The following is a 17793-nucleotide window of genomic DNA, read 5'->3' on the forward strand; positions in this document are numbered from 1 at the left end:
TTATAGTTTTTGTATAAAGGAATGGAAATGCCGTGGGTGATTTTCAGGGGGAGTTGTTGGTTTTGAGGCTTTGGCTTTGGCTATCATCTGTTCTCTCTTTATGTCCTCGAGCACCTGAGTGTTTACTCCCCATTGTCCAATTTTGGTGAAGCAAAGCCACTGCTTCCCTCTGGGGCAAATAGCCCCATTACGACTGCCACATACTCCTAGATTCTTTACTTTATAATAACTCTTTCCTGATTCAACACATTCCTCGATTAAGGTTCCATAACAGGATCTTTCTATATGAGTATAGTAAGTAAAGTATTGTTGCATCTTCCCTCTGTAGTGCAAAGACTGATAACACTCATGGCAGCTCGGAGGGGCTGCTGTGGACAGCAGGACAGCTACTGACAGTATTAGGATTGTGGTGAGAGATATTCCTGTATTAAGACTTTTGGTTGGAAGAAAGGTATAGCAAGTGGTTGGGTAGATACAGGCCATTCCTGGAAGCAGGTGGTTAGTCTTCCTTGTGTTTTGGTTTTAAGAAAAAAATGTTGGTTAATTTAAACTGGGTAGGAGAAATTGGCCCAGACGAACACTTAGCTGTTAATGTTTTGGAGGAAGAAGCCGCCTTGGGGGTGAGCTTGACCGTGGTGTGATGGATCCAGTTGGGGAGTCCTTGGACTCTCACTGCAGTTGGTGTGCTGAGTATCACAGTGTAGGGGCCTGTCCACTTCAGTGGTAGCTTTTTGTGAGGGTCAGGTTGGCCGATAAACACATCTGTGCCTGCAAGACAGTTATGATGTTGAGAGGATAAGAAGGTGTCGGCAGGGAGAGGCATGGCCTCATTCACTGCTTCACGAATGAGAGACCGTGTCTGGATTCAGGAGGGGAGGTAATTCCCGAGTGGCTCAGAGTCTGTTAAGGGTGGAGGTCCTAAGACAAAAGTTCGGCCATACGTGATCTCAAAGGGACAATAAAAAAAGGCTGCCTTTGGTGTTGCCAGAGTCTCATGAGGGCGAAAGGGAGACTTCTCATCCACGACTGGCAGATTTCTAGAGTGAGCTTGGTGAGTTGGGCTTTAAGGACAGAGTTGACCTTTTCAACTTTGCCTGAAGATTGAGGCCAGTAGGGTGTGTGGAGAACCCATTTTATTCCCAAGGATGTAGAGGCGCCTTGGGTGATTTGGCTGATAAAGGCAGGCCCATTATCGGACCAGATGGATGTTGGGGAGTCTGAAACAGGGAATTATATGCATGTTGAGAGTTTGTGTGATGATATTTGCACCTTCTGAAGTTGTTGGGAATGCTTCTACCCACCTGGAGAAAGTACAGACAAAGACTAGAAGATAGCGGAGCCATTTATGGGGCGGCATGTGAATAAGTCTACCTGCCAATCCTGCCCAGGTCCCTAGCCCTGGGCTTGGTGGGTAGGAAAAGGCGGTGGCCAGAGGGAACCCTGGGGTGACACTGAGTGGCAGATAGAGCAGGACTGGGTGATCTCTCGAACAGGGCTGGAAAGATGAGGACAAATGAGGATAGGGCGGAGACGTTGCAGGAGCGGCTTGTACCCAACATGGAAAGAGCTGTGGAGGCTTTGGAGGACAGGGATTGTTTGAGAGTGAGGAGAGCAAAGCGCCCTTCCTTGACATACCGTGGTCCTTGTTTTTGAAGGTTTTGGGCTTGGCAGTCCTCTTTTTCTTCTGGGGAGTAAAGAGGAGAGAACGAGGACAGGGAAAGAAACTGGCCTTGCACGGGTTGTAGGGCTATTTCTTTGGCTACTCTATCTGCTAAAGCATTTCTGGCCAATATAGGATTGTCTGGGGTTTGGTGGCCCCTGCAATGAATGATGGCAAGTTTCTGCGGGAGCCTGGCAGCCTGAAGGAGCTTGCTGATGAGAGCATTTATGACAGGGGTGTTGTTTGCAGTTAGGAAACCCCCTTCTTTCCAGATGGACAAGTTTGAGTGCACTACATGGAACACATAATGAGAATCTGAATACACATCCAGCTGCTTGAGTGACAGCTCAAGTGAGGACGATGAGTTCAGCCTTTTGGGAGGTGGTTCCTAGGGGGAGCAGATTAGCTTCAATAGTGTGGGCGGGTGACACTATAGCATAGCCAGCATGTTGGCGTCCTTGATGTAGGAAGGAGCTGCCATCTATAAACCAAGTAAAGGAGGCATCTGGAAGGGGTTGGTCTGTTAGGTTTGGAAAAGGTATAAGAAAAGTTTGAACAGTGTCCACACAGAAGTGTGCAGGGTCTTAGGAGGTAGTGGCTTCAGGTAAGAGTGTGGCCGGGTAACAGGAGCTGGTTAGCACGGTGATTTGGGGGGTTTCTATGAATAAAGCATACAGTTGGAGGAGCCATGGGGCAGAGATGAGCTAGCATGTCTTTGATGTTATGGGCTCACTAAACTGTTAGGTTGGCATCAAGAGATAGTTTTAGGCTTTCAAGGGTGAGGACAGCAGCTGCCACCAGTGCTTGGAAGCAAGCAGGCCATCCGAGAACTGTGGTTTCGAGCTGTTTAGAGAGGTAGGCAACAACCTGGAGGGCGGGTCCCTTAGACTGAGTTAGAACACATAGTGCAACTCCATGCCGTTTGTCGGGATAGAGGGAGAAAGGTTTGGTGAGGTTTGGGAGGGTGAGGTTGGGGGCTGAGGTGACAGCCTTCTGGAGTAGGCAGAAAGGTTGGGTAATAGGCTGTGCAGGGTTTAAAGGCTCATGGAGAGGGCCTTTAGCAGCTTGGTATAACAGTTTGGCTAGTAAAGCGAAGGAGGGAACCCAGAGCCTAAAATATCCCACTAGTCCTAGAAAAGAGAGAATTTCTTGCTTAGTTTGCGGAGGCGGGAGGGACTGGAAGAGGGATATGTGGTCTGTTGTGAGCCCTTGGGTTCGTGGGGTAAGAGCTAGGCCTAGACAGATGACTAAGGGGGTGCATGTTTGCACTTTTTTAGGGGAGACTGGATACCCCCACTCTGCCAGAAGTTTAAAAGAGATAGTATGGGCGTTGTAGTCTTTTTGAGGGGGCTACACAGGAGTAGATCATCAAGGAGAGTGGACGGTTTTAGGGATAAGGTACAGCGGTCACGAGCAAGGGCCTGCCCAAAAAGGTGGGTGCTGTCTCTAAAACCTTGAGGTAGTATGCACCAGGTAAGCTGATGTGAAAGGTGGGTGTTGGGGTCTTCCCACATAACAGCAAAGAGGTCTTGAGAATCAGGGTGTAAATGAATTGTGGAAAAAAGCACCTTTAGGTCTAGGACAGAAAAATGGGTGGTATTGGAGGGAATTGTGGAAAGTAAAGTGCATGTGTTAGGAACTACTGGACATACTGGGACTACGGTTTGGTTAATGAGCCTGAAGTCCTGGACTAAGTGGTAAGTTTCATCTGGCTTTTTAACAGGTAGAATTGGTGTGTTTAAAAGGAAGTTTGTTGGGTGGAGGAGGTGACTGGCCAGGAGGCAAGAAATGATAGGCTTTAGGCCTACAAGAGCTGCTTGGGGGATTGGATGCTGCTTCTGTGATAGGAACTGGGTGGGGATTTTAAGGGTAATGCGGAAGGGGGTGTGGTGTTTTGCAACTGAGGGTGTGGAGGTATCTCAAACAGCGGGGTTAACTACGGATGGGGGATAAGGAAAGGTTGCATGTTTTAGGGTGGGAGGTTGCAGGAGTAGAAGAAAGTTAGAAGCCCTGGTGGGGTCTGGGTGGATATGTTGGGTACTATGGGGAACGTGGGAGTGAAGGGTGGTGTGGAGTTTTGAAAGGATGGATGGCTCTGCCTAGGAGTGGAGTTGAACATGAGGGCAGGACTAAGAGTGAGTGAAGGAAAAGGCATGAAGGGAGCAGAAGAGTGGAGAGGGGCTCAGGGTTTGGAGACCATCAATTGTCCATCAATTCCCACAACAGAGACCTGGTAGGACTTGGTGCGTCCTGAAAAATTAGATAAAGCAGAGTAGGTTGACTTGATATTAATTTGAAAAACATACTGGCCTACCTGCCATCATCAGGGTTACCCTTGGCTCAGAGGAGGCAATGGTAGTTGCCGGGGTGTCTGTTCCAGGGCACTGTCAGTCTTCAGCGGCAAGGCCGATGAGATCGAGTAGGTTTTGGCCGGCTCAGGAAGGGATGGGGGCGGTCTTTGCAGGGGCCGCTCACAGTCTGACTTCCAGTGGGGTCCTCTGCAGAGGGGGCACGGCCTGGTGGGCTTACCTGGGTTTGGGCATTGTCTGGACCAGTGGCCTTCATTGCCGCACTTGAAACAGGTGCCAGGTGGAGGTGGATTGCTAGGAGGCTCCGGTGTGGAGCTGTGGCCCCGTAGGCCTGCAGGGCCCCGATGGCGGAGGCAAGCATTTGAAACTTTGCCTGTTTTTGCCTTTCACTTTCCTCATCACGATTGTTAAAGGCTTTGAGGGCTAAATCAAGAAGGTCTCGTTGTGGGGTTTGAGGGCCATTGTCAAGCTTCCAAAGCCTGGGCCGGCTATGGAGGATGGGTTGGGAGATGAACCAAAGGTTTAAGATAGTGGTTCCTTCTGGGCTGGCTGGGTCTAGGTTGGTATATTTTCTCATGGCTTCCGTTAAACAAGAGAGGAAAAAGCGCTGGGTTTTCGTCAGGCCCTTGGGTGATTTCTGAAAGTTTTTCATCGTTTACCGCTTTACGGGGACCCTTTTTGAGTCCTGCAAGGAGACACACAATCACGTGGTCTCAATGGCGGCATCCAAAGGCCCAGTCTTGATAATCCCAGTGGGGGTCCTAGCTGGGGACTGCCTCTGTGCCAGTAGGCTGGGCAGCAGCTTGGTGTTGAATTGTATCAGCATGTGCCTGAGCTAGGGTCCAGATACGGTCCCAGTCTTCTGGGGTGAGGGTGGAAGGGAGGATAAGGTAGAGGTCATGCCAAGTTAGTTCATAAGACGGGGTGAGGTACTGAAACTCTCTAATATAAAAGGCAGGGTCTTCTGGAAATAAACCGAGTCTTTTGTGAATTCGAGAGTGATCAGTGAGGGAGAAGGTAACATGAACCCTAACAAATACCTTCAGTTCCTGCTACTTCCCGAAGGGGGCATTCTAGCACAGACGCTGAAGTAAGGGTGGGGCGTGGGCCAAAAGTAATGCCTGAATGAGTATAGGCAGGAAAGAAAGAAAAGCCAGAAGTGGTTCCTGCTGAGGGTTTGAAGGGGGAAGGGAGGTGGAGTTAATAGGCAGCAGAGGATAGATAGGAGGGGAAGGTGGCGGGTGGGTTTACAGGCCTCAGGAGAGAGTGGTGGGGAAAGAGAATGGGTACAGGCAGTGAAAGAATTGTCCTGAGGAGAGGATGGTGTAGGAAAAGAAGTGGATACTCTTACTCTTGGAGGCGGTGCTGGCTGGGAAGACAAAGAGGAGGCTTGGGGGGTTAAAGAAGACAGTTGAGAGAAAGAGGTAGGAGCTGGAAGGCGTGGACAGCAGTTGGCCGGATCCAACAAGGAAAAAGAGTTAGGGTCGGGAGGAGAAAAGCGATCAGGGCGGCGAGAATGGAGGGGGAGGATTTGAACAGGTGAGCAAGAGCAGAGGCCGGGTTGTAATCTGAGTGCGAACAAGGCCTGGATATAAGGAATTTCTCCCCATTTGTCCAGCCGTCAGCAATAATTGCTTAAGTCAGTTAAAATCGTAAAGTCGTATGTTCCATTTGCGGCCCATTTGGACCCACTGTCCAATTTGTACTGTGGCCAGACTGAATTGCAAAGAAAGAACACGGTGCTTAGAGGGATATCTTGCCTGAGGCCTAAGGTTTGCAGGTTTTTCATGAGGCAGCCTAGAGGGCTGTCCTTTGGAATGGAAGACTGGGAATTTCCCATAACGGAAGGTAGGCTCAGGAGAACGGGAAAAGTAGACCATCCTTGACAGCCGGAGGGAGATGATAAAAGGAGCATTTGCCACCGCTGCCTTTTGCATTCCCAGAACAGGATCAAATGGCTTAGAGTCCCCCTAAGACCCGATGATCAGCGAGTGCCTGGCACACACCTTAGCTTTTTTTTTTTTTTGAGACAGAGTCTTGCTCTGTTACCCAGGCTAGAGTGCAGTGGCGCGATCTCTGCTCACTGCAACCTCCACCTCCCGGGTTCAAGCGATTCTCCTGCCTCAGCCTCCCGAGTAGCTGGGATTACAGAGGCCTGCCACTGTGCCCAGGTAATTTTTGTAATTTTTGTATTTTTAGTAGAGACGGGGTTTCACCATGTTGACCAGGCTGGTCTCGAACTCCTGACCTCGTGAATCCAACGGCCTCAGCTTCCCAAAGTGCTGGGATTACAGGCATGAACCACCATGCCCGGCCATGCCATAGCCTTCTTGGACCCATGTTGGATTTTGGGGCTGGAGAAACCAAGAGAGGCCAGGTGGATTTTTCCCTGTTAACCGGGCTCCAGGAAACTTACCAGTAGGCGAGATCAGTGACCGATGTGCATGCAGAGAGAGGCGACTAGAGGCTGAGGAGCTTCCTTTGTCCGGCTGCTGTGGCCTGCTCTCCCAGATGGAGGGGTGGTAGGTCCACCGGGGACATGGACCGAAGCCCCTCGCGGGTTTCAGGGCCAGACGCAAGGCTCTTGCATTGGTTGGAACCCCGAGAACGCGCCAACAGACAACACGAGGCGGTGTGGAGCAACACGCTGTTTTAATGAGCGCCTGCGTGCAGACAGGCTGAGGCCTAAAATGGCATCAGCCCCAAGTGAGGAGGGGGCAGGGCTTTTATAGTCCTCTGTAAACAGGAATTGTCCCAGCCTGACGTGACTGCTATGTAGTACCCAGACGGCCTCCCTCTTGATCTTCAGAGAGTATGTGTCTTCCAGCCAGCTCTCTTCCTGCCTCTGCTATCTTGCTGCTGGTGCAAGTTTGCACGTTGGGACTGGGCCTGAGGAGGAGGAGTTATTCATTCCCTCAAGCTTTCAGGCCCCTGGGAGAATCTTTCAATCAGGACTTCCTGAGGTGGTGTCACAGGTGCCTGCCCAACCTTGGCAAAATAAACTTTCTAAATTAACAAGAGACCTGTCTCAGCTGGGCGCGGTGGCTCACGCCTGTAATCCTAACACTTTGGGAGGCCCAGGCGGGTGGATCACGAGGTCAGGAGATCGAGATCGTCCTGGCTAACACAGTGAAACCCCGTCTCTACTAAAAATACAAAAAATTAGCCGGGCATTGTTGCAGGCACCTGTAGTCCCAGCTACTCCGGAGGCTGAGCCAGGAGAATGGCCTGAACCCGGGAGACGGAGCTTGCGGTGAGCGGAGATTGCGCCACTGCACTCCAGCCTGGGCGACAGAGTGAGCCTCCATCTCAAAAAAAAAAAAAATAGACCTGTCTCAGATTTTCCAGGTTCACACCCAAAATGGTCTCAAACTCCTGGCCTCAAGTAATCCATCTGCCTTGGCCTCCCAAAGTGCTGGGATTACAGGTGTGGGCCATTGTGCCTGGCCTCACATGGGATTTTTTTAAAATTCTGACAGAGTCTAACTCTATTGCCCAGGCTGGACTGCAGTGGTGCAATCTTGGTTCAGTACAACCTCCATCTCCCGGGTTCAAGCGATTGTCCTGCCTCAGCCTCCTGAATACCTGGGATTAGACGTGCGCGCCATCACGCCCAGCTAATTTTTTTTTTTTTTTTTTTTTTTTTTTTTTTTGGTAGAGATGGGGTTTCGCCATGTTGGACAGGCTGGTCTCAAACTCCTGACCTCAAATGATCTGGCCTGCCTTGGCCTCCCAAAGAGCTGGAATTATAGGTATGAGCCATCCGCGCCTGCCCACAAATGGGTTTTTTGTTTTTTGTTTCTTCTTTTTTGTTTTTTGTTTTGAGACGGAGTCTCACTCTGTCGCCCAGGCTGGAGTGCAGTGGCGCGATCTCGGCTCACTGCAAGCTCCGCCTCCCGGGTTCACTCCATCCTCCTGCCTCAGCCTCCTGAGTAGCTGGGACTACAGGCGCCCGTTGACCACGCCCGGCTAATTTTTTTATATTTTTAGTAGAGACGGGGTTTCACTGTGTTAGCCAGGATGGTCTCGATTTCCTGACCTCGTGATCCGCCCGCCTATCCTGCCAAAGTGCTGGGATTACACGCGTGAGCCGCCGCGCCCCGCCTTCACAGGTGGATTTTTAAAGGAAAAAAGAGGCAGTTGCTAAATTGCTTGCCAACAATTTACATTAAGATACATAAGCGATTTATCGGCTTGTTCTTTGTATCACAAATTCCATAAATTTAGAAACATGATTGTAATGAGTGAAGCAGGTATTCAGGGACTACATGGCTAAACAATTGCGCTGGGCATGGGTGGAGGGCACGAGTGAAGTCCCGAGCTCAGGTCTCTCTGTGCAAGCCTAGCAGAGCCCAGAACGCTCTGGGCTATCTTTTCACCTAGGGAATACTGTGGGCGGGACAAATCTGGGGGTATAGACAAGCTGGGGATGGCTGTGCCTCGCTGAGGGACTGACACAGGCAGCCAGTGTGTGAGCACAAAGCTTCCAAGACACCTCTCAGCCAATGTGGAAAGTTTATTTTGCCGAGTTTACAGACGCACCTGTGACAGCCTCAGGAGGACCTGAGGACGTGTGCCCAAGGTGGTCGGGCACAGCTTGCTTTCATACACTTCAGGGAGACATGAGACATCAATCAATATGTGTGAGGCCAGCCGTGGTGGCTCACGCCTGTAACCCCAGCACTTTGGGAGGCTGAGGCGGGCCGATCACCTGAGGTCCGGAGTTTGAGACCAGCCTGGCCAACATGGTGAAACCTCATCTCTACTAAAAATAAAAAATTAGCTGGGCATGGTGGTGGGTGCCTGCAGCCCCAGGCCGAGGCAGGAGAATGGCTTGAACCCGGGAGGTGAAGGTTGCAGTGAGCCGAGACTGCACCCCTGCACTCCAGCCTGGGCGAAAGAGTGAGACTCCATCTCAAAAAAAAAAAAAAAAAAAAGAGACAAAAGGTTGCATTCTTTTGAGTCCTTGGTCAGCCTTCCACTGAATACACAATTGAGTCTGGCTCAGTGAATCTGCATTTTTACATAAACAATAGGACAGAGGAAGCAATCAGATGTGCGTTTGTCTCAGGGGAGCCTGAGGGATGACCAAGCTGTCTGTCCTTTGTCCACAAGGAATTTTCCTGTGAGCAAATTGTGAGGGAGATATTTATGTTCTTATCTTTGCACCTGTTTTATTTAGGAGTAGAATGGGAGGCAGGTTTTCCTGACATGATTCCCAGCTTGACTTCCCTTGGCTTAGTGATTTGGGGGTCCCGAGATTTATTTTCCTTTCACAGGTGTCTTGAAACTGCCTTTGAAAAATGGTGAGAGTTGGCCGGGCGCGGTGGCTCACACCTGTAATCCCAGCACTTTGGGAGGCCGAGGCGGGCGGATCATGAGGTCAGGAGATCGAGACCATCCTGGCTAACACGGTGAAACTCCATGTCTACTAAAAATACAAAAAATTAGCCGGGCGTGGTGGTGGGTGCCTGCAGTCCCAGCTACTTGGGAGGCTGAGGCAGGAGAATGGCATGAACCCCGGGGGGCAGAGCTTGCAGTGAGCCGAGATTGTGCCACTGCACTCCAGCCTGGGCAACACAGCGAGACTCCGTCTCAAAAAAAAAAAAAGAAAAAGAAAAATAGTGACAGTAGGAGAAATCTGACAGAGAGTAGATTCCACCTTGCTTCTGATCTCTAGCTGTTCTTGCTCATTCCTGGGCATAAGCCAAGCTAACCATGGAGGAATTTCGTTTGTAATTCAACTTGAAAGCAAGGATGCTAATAGTCCTTTCCTGACACTAACCCTCCTCGCTGAGGGACCAAAAACTGCCTTTCAAAGACTAATGAAAGGCCACAAGAATAATATTATGGGACAGGCCTGAATAAATGTAGGTGTAATTTCTTTCTTTCTTTTTTTTTTTTTCTTTTTGAGACAAAGTCTCACTCTGTCACCCAGGCTGGAGCACAGTGGTGTTATCTTGGTTCACCACAACCTCCACCTCCCAGGTTCAAGCGATTCTCCTGCCTCAGCCTCTCAAGTAGCCGGGACTACAGGCGTGTGCCACCATGCCCAGCTAATTTTTGTATTTTTAGTAGTAACAGAGTTTCACTATGTTGGCCAAGCTGGTCTTGAACTCCTGATGTTGTGATCTGCCCATCTCTGCCTCCCAAAGTGCTGGGATTACAGATGTGAGCCACCGTGCCTGGCAGTGTAGTTTGTTTCTTTGTTTCTTTCTTTCTTTTTTTCAGACAGGGTCTCACTCTGTTGCTTAGGCTGGAGTACAGTGGTATGAACTTGGCTCAGTTGCAGCCTCCATCGCCTGAGCTCAGGTGATCCTCCTGCCTCAGCCTCCTAAGTAGCTGGGACCACAGGCGTGTGCCACCATGCCCAGCTAATTTTTGGTATTTTTTATAGAGATGGGGGTTTCACCGTGTTGCTCAGGCTGGTCTGGAACTCCTGGGCTCAAAGGATCCTCCCACCTTGGCCTCCCAAAGTGTTGGGATTAAGGGCGTGAGCCACTGCTCTGGGCCTATAACCCTTTACTGCCCAGGAACCATATAGCCAGAGGCAGCTGGATTTGTGACTTCCTCAATTGCTCCAATAGATAACATCACTATTGTAGAACCAAAGATTGGCCTTTTTTTCTTTTTGAGACAGTTTCACTTTTGTCTCCCAGGCTGGAGTGCAATGGCACATCTCAGATCACTGCAACCTCCGCCTCCTGGGTTCAAGCCATTGTCCTGCCTCAGCCTCCCAAGTAGCTGGGATTATAGGCACCCGCCACCATGCCCGGGTAATTTTTGTGTTTTTAGTAGAGACGGGGTTTCATCATATTGGCCAAGCTGGTCTCAAACTCTTGACCTCAGATGATCCACCCGCCTCAGCCTCCCAGAGTGCTGGGATTACAGGCATGAGCCACCGTGACCAGACGAGGTTGGTCTTTTGAGATTTTTTTTTTCAAACTTTCTGGTGTGAACCCCAAATATATGAGACTGGTCTCGGTCAATTTAGGAAGTTTATTTTGTCAAAGTTAAGGACACATGCTGTGACACAGCCTCAGGTGATCCTGATAACATGTGCCCAAAATGGTCAGGGCACAATTTGGTTTGACATATTTCAGGGAGACGTGCGACATCAATCAATATATGTAAGGTGTCCATTGGTTCGGCCTGGAAGGGCGGGACAACTTGAAGCAGGGAGAGGGCTCCCAAGTCATAGGTAGATAAGAGACAAATGGTTGTGTTCTTTTGCATTTCTGACTAGCCTTTACAAAGGAGGCAACCAGATATGCATTTATCTCAGTGAGCAGAGGGATGACTTTGACTAGTGTGGAAGGCAGGTTTGCCAGGAGCAGTTCCCAGCTTGACTTTTCCCTTTGTGATTTGGGGGTCCCTAGATTTATTTTCCTTTCACACTTGCAACTGAGTGGCCCTACTGGGACCCATGACTCGTGACCCAGCCAATCCTGTGGCCCCACCCAGAGGCAGACTCAGCACATGAGGAATGTTCTCCATACCTGTAAGATTTCTTTTTCTTTATATATATATATATATACACACACACACACACACATATATATATACACACATATATATAATATTTTTATTATACTTTAAGCTCTAGGGTACATGTGCACAGTGTACAGGTTTGTTACATATGTATACATGTGCCATGTTGGTGTGCTGTACCCATTAACTCGTCATTTACATTAGGTATATCTCCTAATGCTATCCCTACCCACTCCTCTCATTTTTTTTTTTTTTAAACAGGGCCTGCCTCTATTCTCCAGGCTGGAGTGCTGGAGTGCAGTGGTACTATCACAGTTCACTGCAGCATCCAACTCTGCGACTGAAGTGATCCTCCCACCTCAGCCTCCCAAGTAGCTAGAACTACAGTCATGTGCCACCACGCCCGGCTAATTGTTTTGTGGTGGTGGTGGTGGTGGTGGTGGTTTTTGAGATGGAGTTTCACTCTTGTTGCCCAGGCTGGAGTGCAGTGGCACGATCTCGGCTCACTGCAACCTCCACCTCCCGGCTTCAAGCAATTCTCCTGCCTCAGCCTCCCGAATAGCTGGGATTACAGGCATGCATCACCACACCCGGATACTTTTGTATTTTTACTAGAGACAGGGTTTCTCCATGTTGGTCAGGCTGCTGTAGAACTCAGGTTATCCACCCTGGCCTCCCAAAGTGCTGGAATTACAGGTGTGAGCCACTGCGCTTGGCTGTTGTTGTGTTTTTGTTGTTGTTGTTGTTGTTGAGGTTGAGTCTCGCTCTGTTGCCCAGGCTGGAGTGCACTGGCACAATCTCACTCACTGCAACCTCTGCCTCCTAGGTTCAAGCGATTCTTGTGCCTCAGCATCCCCATTAGCTGGGATTACAGGCATGCCCCAACATGCCTCACTAATTTTTATATTTTTAGTAGAGATGGGGTTTCACCATGTTGGCCAGACTGGTCTCGAACTCTTGACCTCAGTTGATACACCCGCTTCAGCCTCCCAAAGTGCTGGGATTACAGGCATGAGCCACAGTGCCCAGGTGATACCCCTATCATTTCATCTCTAACCATTTAGCTGCACCCATTCCCTAGCTCCATGCCTACCAGATTGTCCATAAAAACCCTAACCTGCAAGTCTTTGGGGAGACTGATTTGAGTAGGAACTCCATCTCCCACGGGGCTGGCCTCACGTTAATTAAACTCTTTCTTTACTGCAATACCGCAGTCAGTCTCAGTGACCTGCTGTTATCTATGAGGCAGGCAGGAAGAACCCATCAGGGAATCAGTCTTGCTGTAAACATGGGGAGAAAGTGGCTGATCAGAGGGAAGCTTCTTTGTACTTCTGAGTCAGTCAAGGCCTGACCCACAGATCCGCATGGCAGGATCCTTCTGGAGGCTCCCCAGGGCCACAGAGCAGCTTCCTGCACCCCTGGCTCATCTGTTCCCATGATCCCAGCCAGTGGAGGGAGTAGAACCACTGCACTGAGGGATGCGGTCCTACTGCTCCACACAGGCACCCACTCCTCTTTTTTTCTATTTTTTTAGAAACGAGGTCTCACCATGTCGGCCTGGCTGGAGTGCAGTGGCATGATCACAGTGAGAGAAGACAGAGATGCTCTCATATTGTTTTATACTCAGAAAAAGAAAGAGAAGCAAAACTAAAGGCAGGTAGCCCAGCGCCTAGGAACCCGACCCGAAACCAGGCCTGGGCCTGCCTGACCTAAGCCTGGTAGTTAAAATTCGACCCCCGACCTAGCAATTGATGTTATCTATCTATAGATTCCAGACATTGTGTGGAAGGACATTGTGAAACCTCCCTTTCTGTTCTGTTTCACTCTGACCACCGAAGCTCCAGCCCTGTCACGTACCCCCTGGCTTGCTCAATAGATCACAACCCTCCACGCGGACCCCCTTAGAGTTGTGAGCCCTTAAAAGGAACAGAAGTTGAGCACCTGAGGAGCTCAGATTTTAAGACGCTAGCCTGCCAATGCTCCCAGCTGATTAAAGCCACTCCCTTCACTATCTCGGTGTCTGAGGGGTTTGGTCTGCGGCTCGTCCTGCTACATTTCTTGCTTCCCTAACCGGGAAGCAAGGTGATTAATGGACAGTTGAGGCAGCTCCTTAGGCGGCTTTAGCCTGCCCTGTGGAACATCCCTGCAGGGGACTCCAACCAGCCCGAGCGACACGGATCCTGAGAATGCTCCCGGGTAGGCATTTGCCCCGGTGGGACGCCCCCCAGAGCAGTGTGTGGCAGGCCCCCATGGGGGATCAATGCAGTGGCTGAACACTGGGAAGGAACTGGCACTTGGAGTCTGGACATCTGAAACTTGGTAAGACTAGTCTTTGGAACTTGCCCACTCCATTTGAGTGGAAGCGTGGCCTGATCACCCACGGCGTGCCTGTACCGGCACTTTGGTTTTGGTTTTGACTTGGTTTGAATTGCTTGACAGGATTGGTGTTGGGAACTTGCCCACTCCATTCGAGTGGAAGCGTGGCCTGATCACCCACGGTGTGCCTGTACCGGCACTTTGGTTTTTGTTTTTGACTTGACTTAGATTGTTTGATACTTTGGTTTTGGTTTTGACCTGGCTTGGATTTCTGGATACTCTGATTTTGGTTTTGATTTTGGTTTGGTGTAAACTGCAAAAGTGTGTGTGTGCCCTTTTTACCTGTTCTTTGTTTTGTGGTGTGCGTGTGGTGTGAGCGTGGTGTTTTGTCTTGAAGAAGCATGAGTCAGACACAAATAAGCCCACCCTACTGGAACTATGTTGAAAAATTTCAAGAAAGGATTTAAAGGAGATTACAGTGTTACTATGACACCAGGAAATCTTAGAACTTTGTGTGAAATAGACTGGCCAGCATTAGAGGTAGGTTGGCCATCAGAAAGAAGCTTGGACAGGTCCCTTGATTCAAAGGTATGGCACAAAGTAACTTGTAAGCCAGGGCACTCAGACCAGTTTCCATACATAGACACTTGGTTACAGCTGGTTTTAGACCCCTTCCCCCCCAACAGTAGTTAAAAGAGACAGAAAGTCAAAGAGAGGAAGAGAAAGAGAGAAATATACAAGTAGTTAAGAAAAAAACAGTATACCCTATTCCTTTAATAGCCAAGGTAAATTTAAAACATACAATTGATAATTGAAGGTATTCTCCATAACCCTGTAACACTCTAATACCACTTTGTTGTCAGTGTAAACAAGGGCGTATCCCGAAAGCATTGAAGCCTTCCTATCAAAAATCCTTAACCCAGTAACCCATGGATGGCCCAGATGCATTCAATCTGTAGCAGCAGCTGCTTTGCTAACAGAAAAAAAAGTTTAAAAAAAAAAAAAGGCAGTTGGAGTTTTAACCCAGACTGTAGGGCCCTGGCCAAGGCCAGTGGACTATCTCTCAAAACAACTAGACAGGGTTTCCAAAGGCTGGCCCCCATGTCTAAGGGCTGTTAGCACAAGAAGCAGATAAGCTAACTCTTAGCCAAAATCTAAAGTCCCCCCATGCTGTGGTGACTTTAATAAATGCCAAAGGACATCATTAGCTAATGAATGCTAGACTAACTAGATACCGAACCTTGCTCTGTGAAAATCCCCGCATAACCATCGAAGTTTGCAACACCCTAAACCCTGCCATGTTGCTCCTGGTATCAGAGAGCCCAGTTAAACATAACTGTGTAGAAGTGTTGGACTGAGTTTATTCTAGTGGGCCCAACCTCTGAGACCATCCTTAAACATCAGTAGACTGGGAGCTGTACGTGGATGGGAGCAGCTTCGCCAACCCCTGCAAAGTGACTCTGAAAAAGATGACAAGCCCTGCTCCAGTCACACCCGGAAGCTGACTGGTCCACGCATGGCCAAAGCATGAGACAACTCATCGCGGGACTCATTTACCTTAAAATTTGGACTTGTACAGTAAGGACTTCAACTGACCTTCCTCAGACTGAGGACTGTTACCAGTATATACATCAAGTCACTGAGGTAGGACAAAAGGTTGCTATGGTCCTGTTCTATTATGGTTATTACAAGTGTACCGTTTGTATAATGCTATTCTATCCAAGGTATACAGCCCAGGAAATAACCAACCTGATGCCTGTTATGACCCATTTTAAGCCTCCCATGATCACAGTTTTTAAAATAAAATTAAGGACTGGTCATTTTCTAGGTGATACAAGTAAACTAATAGCTAGGACAGAAGAAAGACGGGTCCCCAAGCATATAACCCTAAAATTTAATGCTTGTGCCACTATCGATAGCAATCAGCATAGAATAAGATGCGGTTCTTTAAATTGAAAAAAAAAAAGTTACACGGCAGGAAATAAGTATATCTGCCATGAATTAAGCTCATGTACAACTGTGTGTAATTACTGGTCTTGTGTCATCTGGACTACTTGGAAAAAGGATGAAAAAGATCCTGTTTAGCTCCAAAAAGGAGAAAGCAGCCCCGCCTGTACGAGTGGAAGCTGCAAACCCCTTAAAATTAGTAATTACAAATCCCTTAAACCCAAGGTAGAAAAAAAGAGAACACATATCTCTGGGCATGGATAGAAAAGGACTAGATCCTAGAGTAAATATCGTAGTAAAAGAGGAGGTTCATAAACTCTCTCCAGAACCAGTATTTCAGACTTTCTATGATGAACTAAATGTGCCAGTACCAGAGACTCCAGGAAAAATGAGAAATCATTTTTGCAATTAGCCAAGCATGTAGCCCAGTCTCTAAATGTCACTTCATGTTATGTTTGTGGAGAAACTGTAATAGGAGATCAATGGCCATAAGAAGCCTGAGAATTAGTGCCTACAGACCCAGTTCCTGATGAATTCCCTGCCCAAAAGAAATCACCTTGATCATTTCTAGGTTCTAAAAGTCTCAATTATTAGAAAATATTGCATAGCTAAAAAAAGGAAAGAATTCACTCATTCGGTAGGATGACTTAGTTGCCTCGGACAAAAACTGTATAATGGTACCACAAAAACAGTTACATGGTGGAGTTCAAACCATACAGATAAAAATCCATTCAGTAAATTTCCAAAGTTGCAGACCATTTGGGCCCACCCAGAATCCCACTGGGACTGGAGGCCCCCACTGGGCTATACTAGATATGTAGACATACAGCCTATGCTAAGCTGCCTGACCAGTGGACAGGTAGTTGTGTTATTGGCACTATTAAACCATCTTTCTTCCTACTGCCCATAAAAACAGGCAAATTCCTGGGCTTCCCTGTCTATGCTTCCTGCGAAAAGTGAAACATAGCCATAGATGATTAAAAAGATGATGAATGGCCTCCTAAAAAAAGTATACAATACTCGTGGTTGCGGGCGCCTGTAGTCCCAGCCACTCAGGAGGCTGAGGCAGGAGAATGGCATGAACCCAGGAGGTGGAGCTTGCAGTGAGCTGAGATCACCCCACTGCACTCCAGCCTGGGTGACAGAGCGAGACTCCATCTCAAAAAAAAAAAAAAATTATACAATACTATAGGCCTGCCACTTAGACACAAGACAGTTCATGGGGATACTGGACCCCCATTTACATGCTCAACTGAATCTTATGGCTGCAAGCTGTTTTAGAAATCATCACTAATAAAACCGGTCAAGCCTTGACTGTTCTGGCCCCGCAAGAAACTCAGATAAGAAATGCTATCTATCAAAATAGATTGGCTAGCAGCTACTTGCTATCGATCAATAGATCGGCCCCTTGCTAGCAGGTGAAAGAGAGGTCTAGAAGAAATTTAACCTGACTAATTACTGTGTACACATAGATAATTAAAGACAGGTAGTTAAAGACATAGTTAGAAATATGACAAAACTGGCACATGTGCCCGTGCAAGTGTAGCATGGATTCGGCCCTGGAGCCAGGTGGTTCCCAGCACTAGGAGGATTTAAAACTCTTACAATAGGAGTTATAGTAGTAACAGAAACCTGCTTACTGCTCCCTTATTTGCTACCTGTACTTCTTCAAATGATAAAAAGCTTCATCGTTACCTTAGCTCACCAAAACGCATCAGCACAAGTGTACTATATGAATCACTATCAATCTATTGTACAATGTAATGCCTGACCTTGTTTTTACTAAAGCTGTTTTTAGACTCTCCCTTTCCTTTAATCACCTAGCCTTGTTTCCACCTGAATTGACTCTCCCTTAGCTGAGAGAGCCAGACAGACTCCATCTTGGCTCTTTCACTGGCAGCCCCTTCCTCAAGGACTTAACTTGTGCAAGCTGACTCCCAGCACATCCAAGAATGCAATTAACTGATAAGATACTGTGGTGAGCTCTATGCGCAATTCCCAGGAATTTGTCCCATTGATAACACCCAAAGCCTCATGTCTATCACCTTGTAATAGTCTTAAAGCCCCTGC

The 17793-nt window shown here is 48.3% G+C and overlaps 1 protein-coding gene across 1 annotated transcript; it reads right to left on the reverse strand.

The window, feature by feature from the left end:
- ERVH48-1 (endogenous retrovirus group 48 member 1, envelope) lies at window positions 1–483 on the reverse strand. Its single transcript, XM_054468804.2, has one exon. The coding sequence runs from the start codon at window positions 481–483 to the stop codon at window positions 1–3; it is 483 nt and encodes a 160-aa protein (XP_054324779.1).
- Window positions 484–17793: the final 17310 nt, after the last annotated feature.

The sequence above is a fragment of the Pongo pygmaeus genome, chromosome 22, assembly GCF_028885625.2.
Source record: "Pongo pygmaeus isolate AG05252 chromosome 22, NHGRI_mPonPyg2-v2.0_pri, whole genome shotgun sequence".
NCBI classification, from domain to species: domain Eukaryota; kingdom Metazoa; phylum Chordata; class Mammalia; order Primates; family Hominidae; genus Pongo; species Pongo pygmaeus.

Bases quoted from the DNA above. Each gene is read 5' to 3' on its own strand.
- ERVH48-1 (XM_054468804.2), bottom strand. From the start codon at position 483: ATGGCCTGTATCTACCCAACCACTTGCTATACCTTTCTTCCAACCAAA.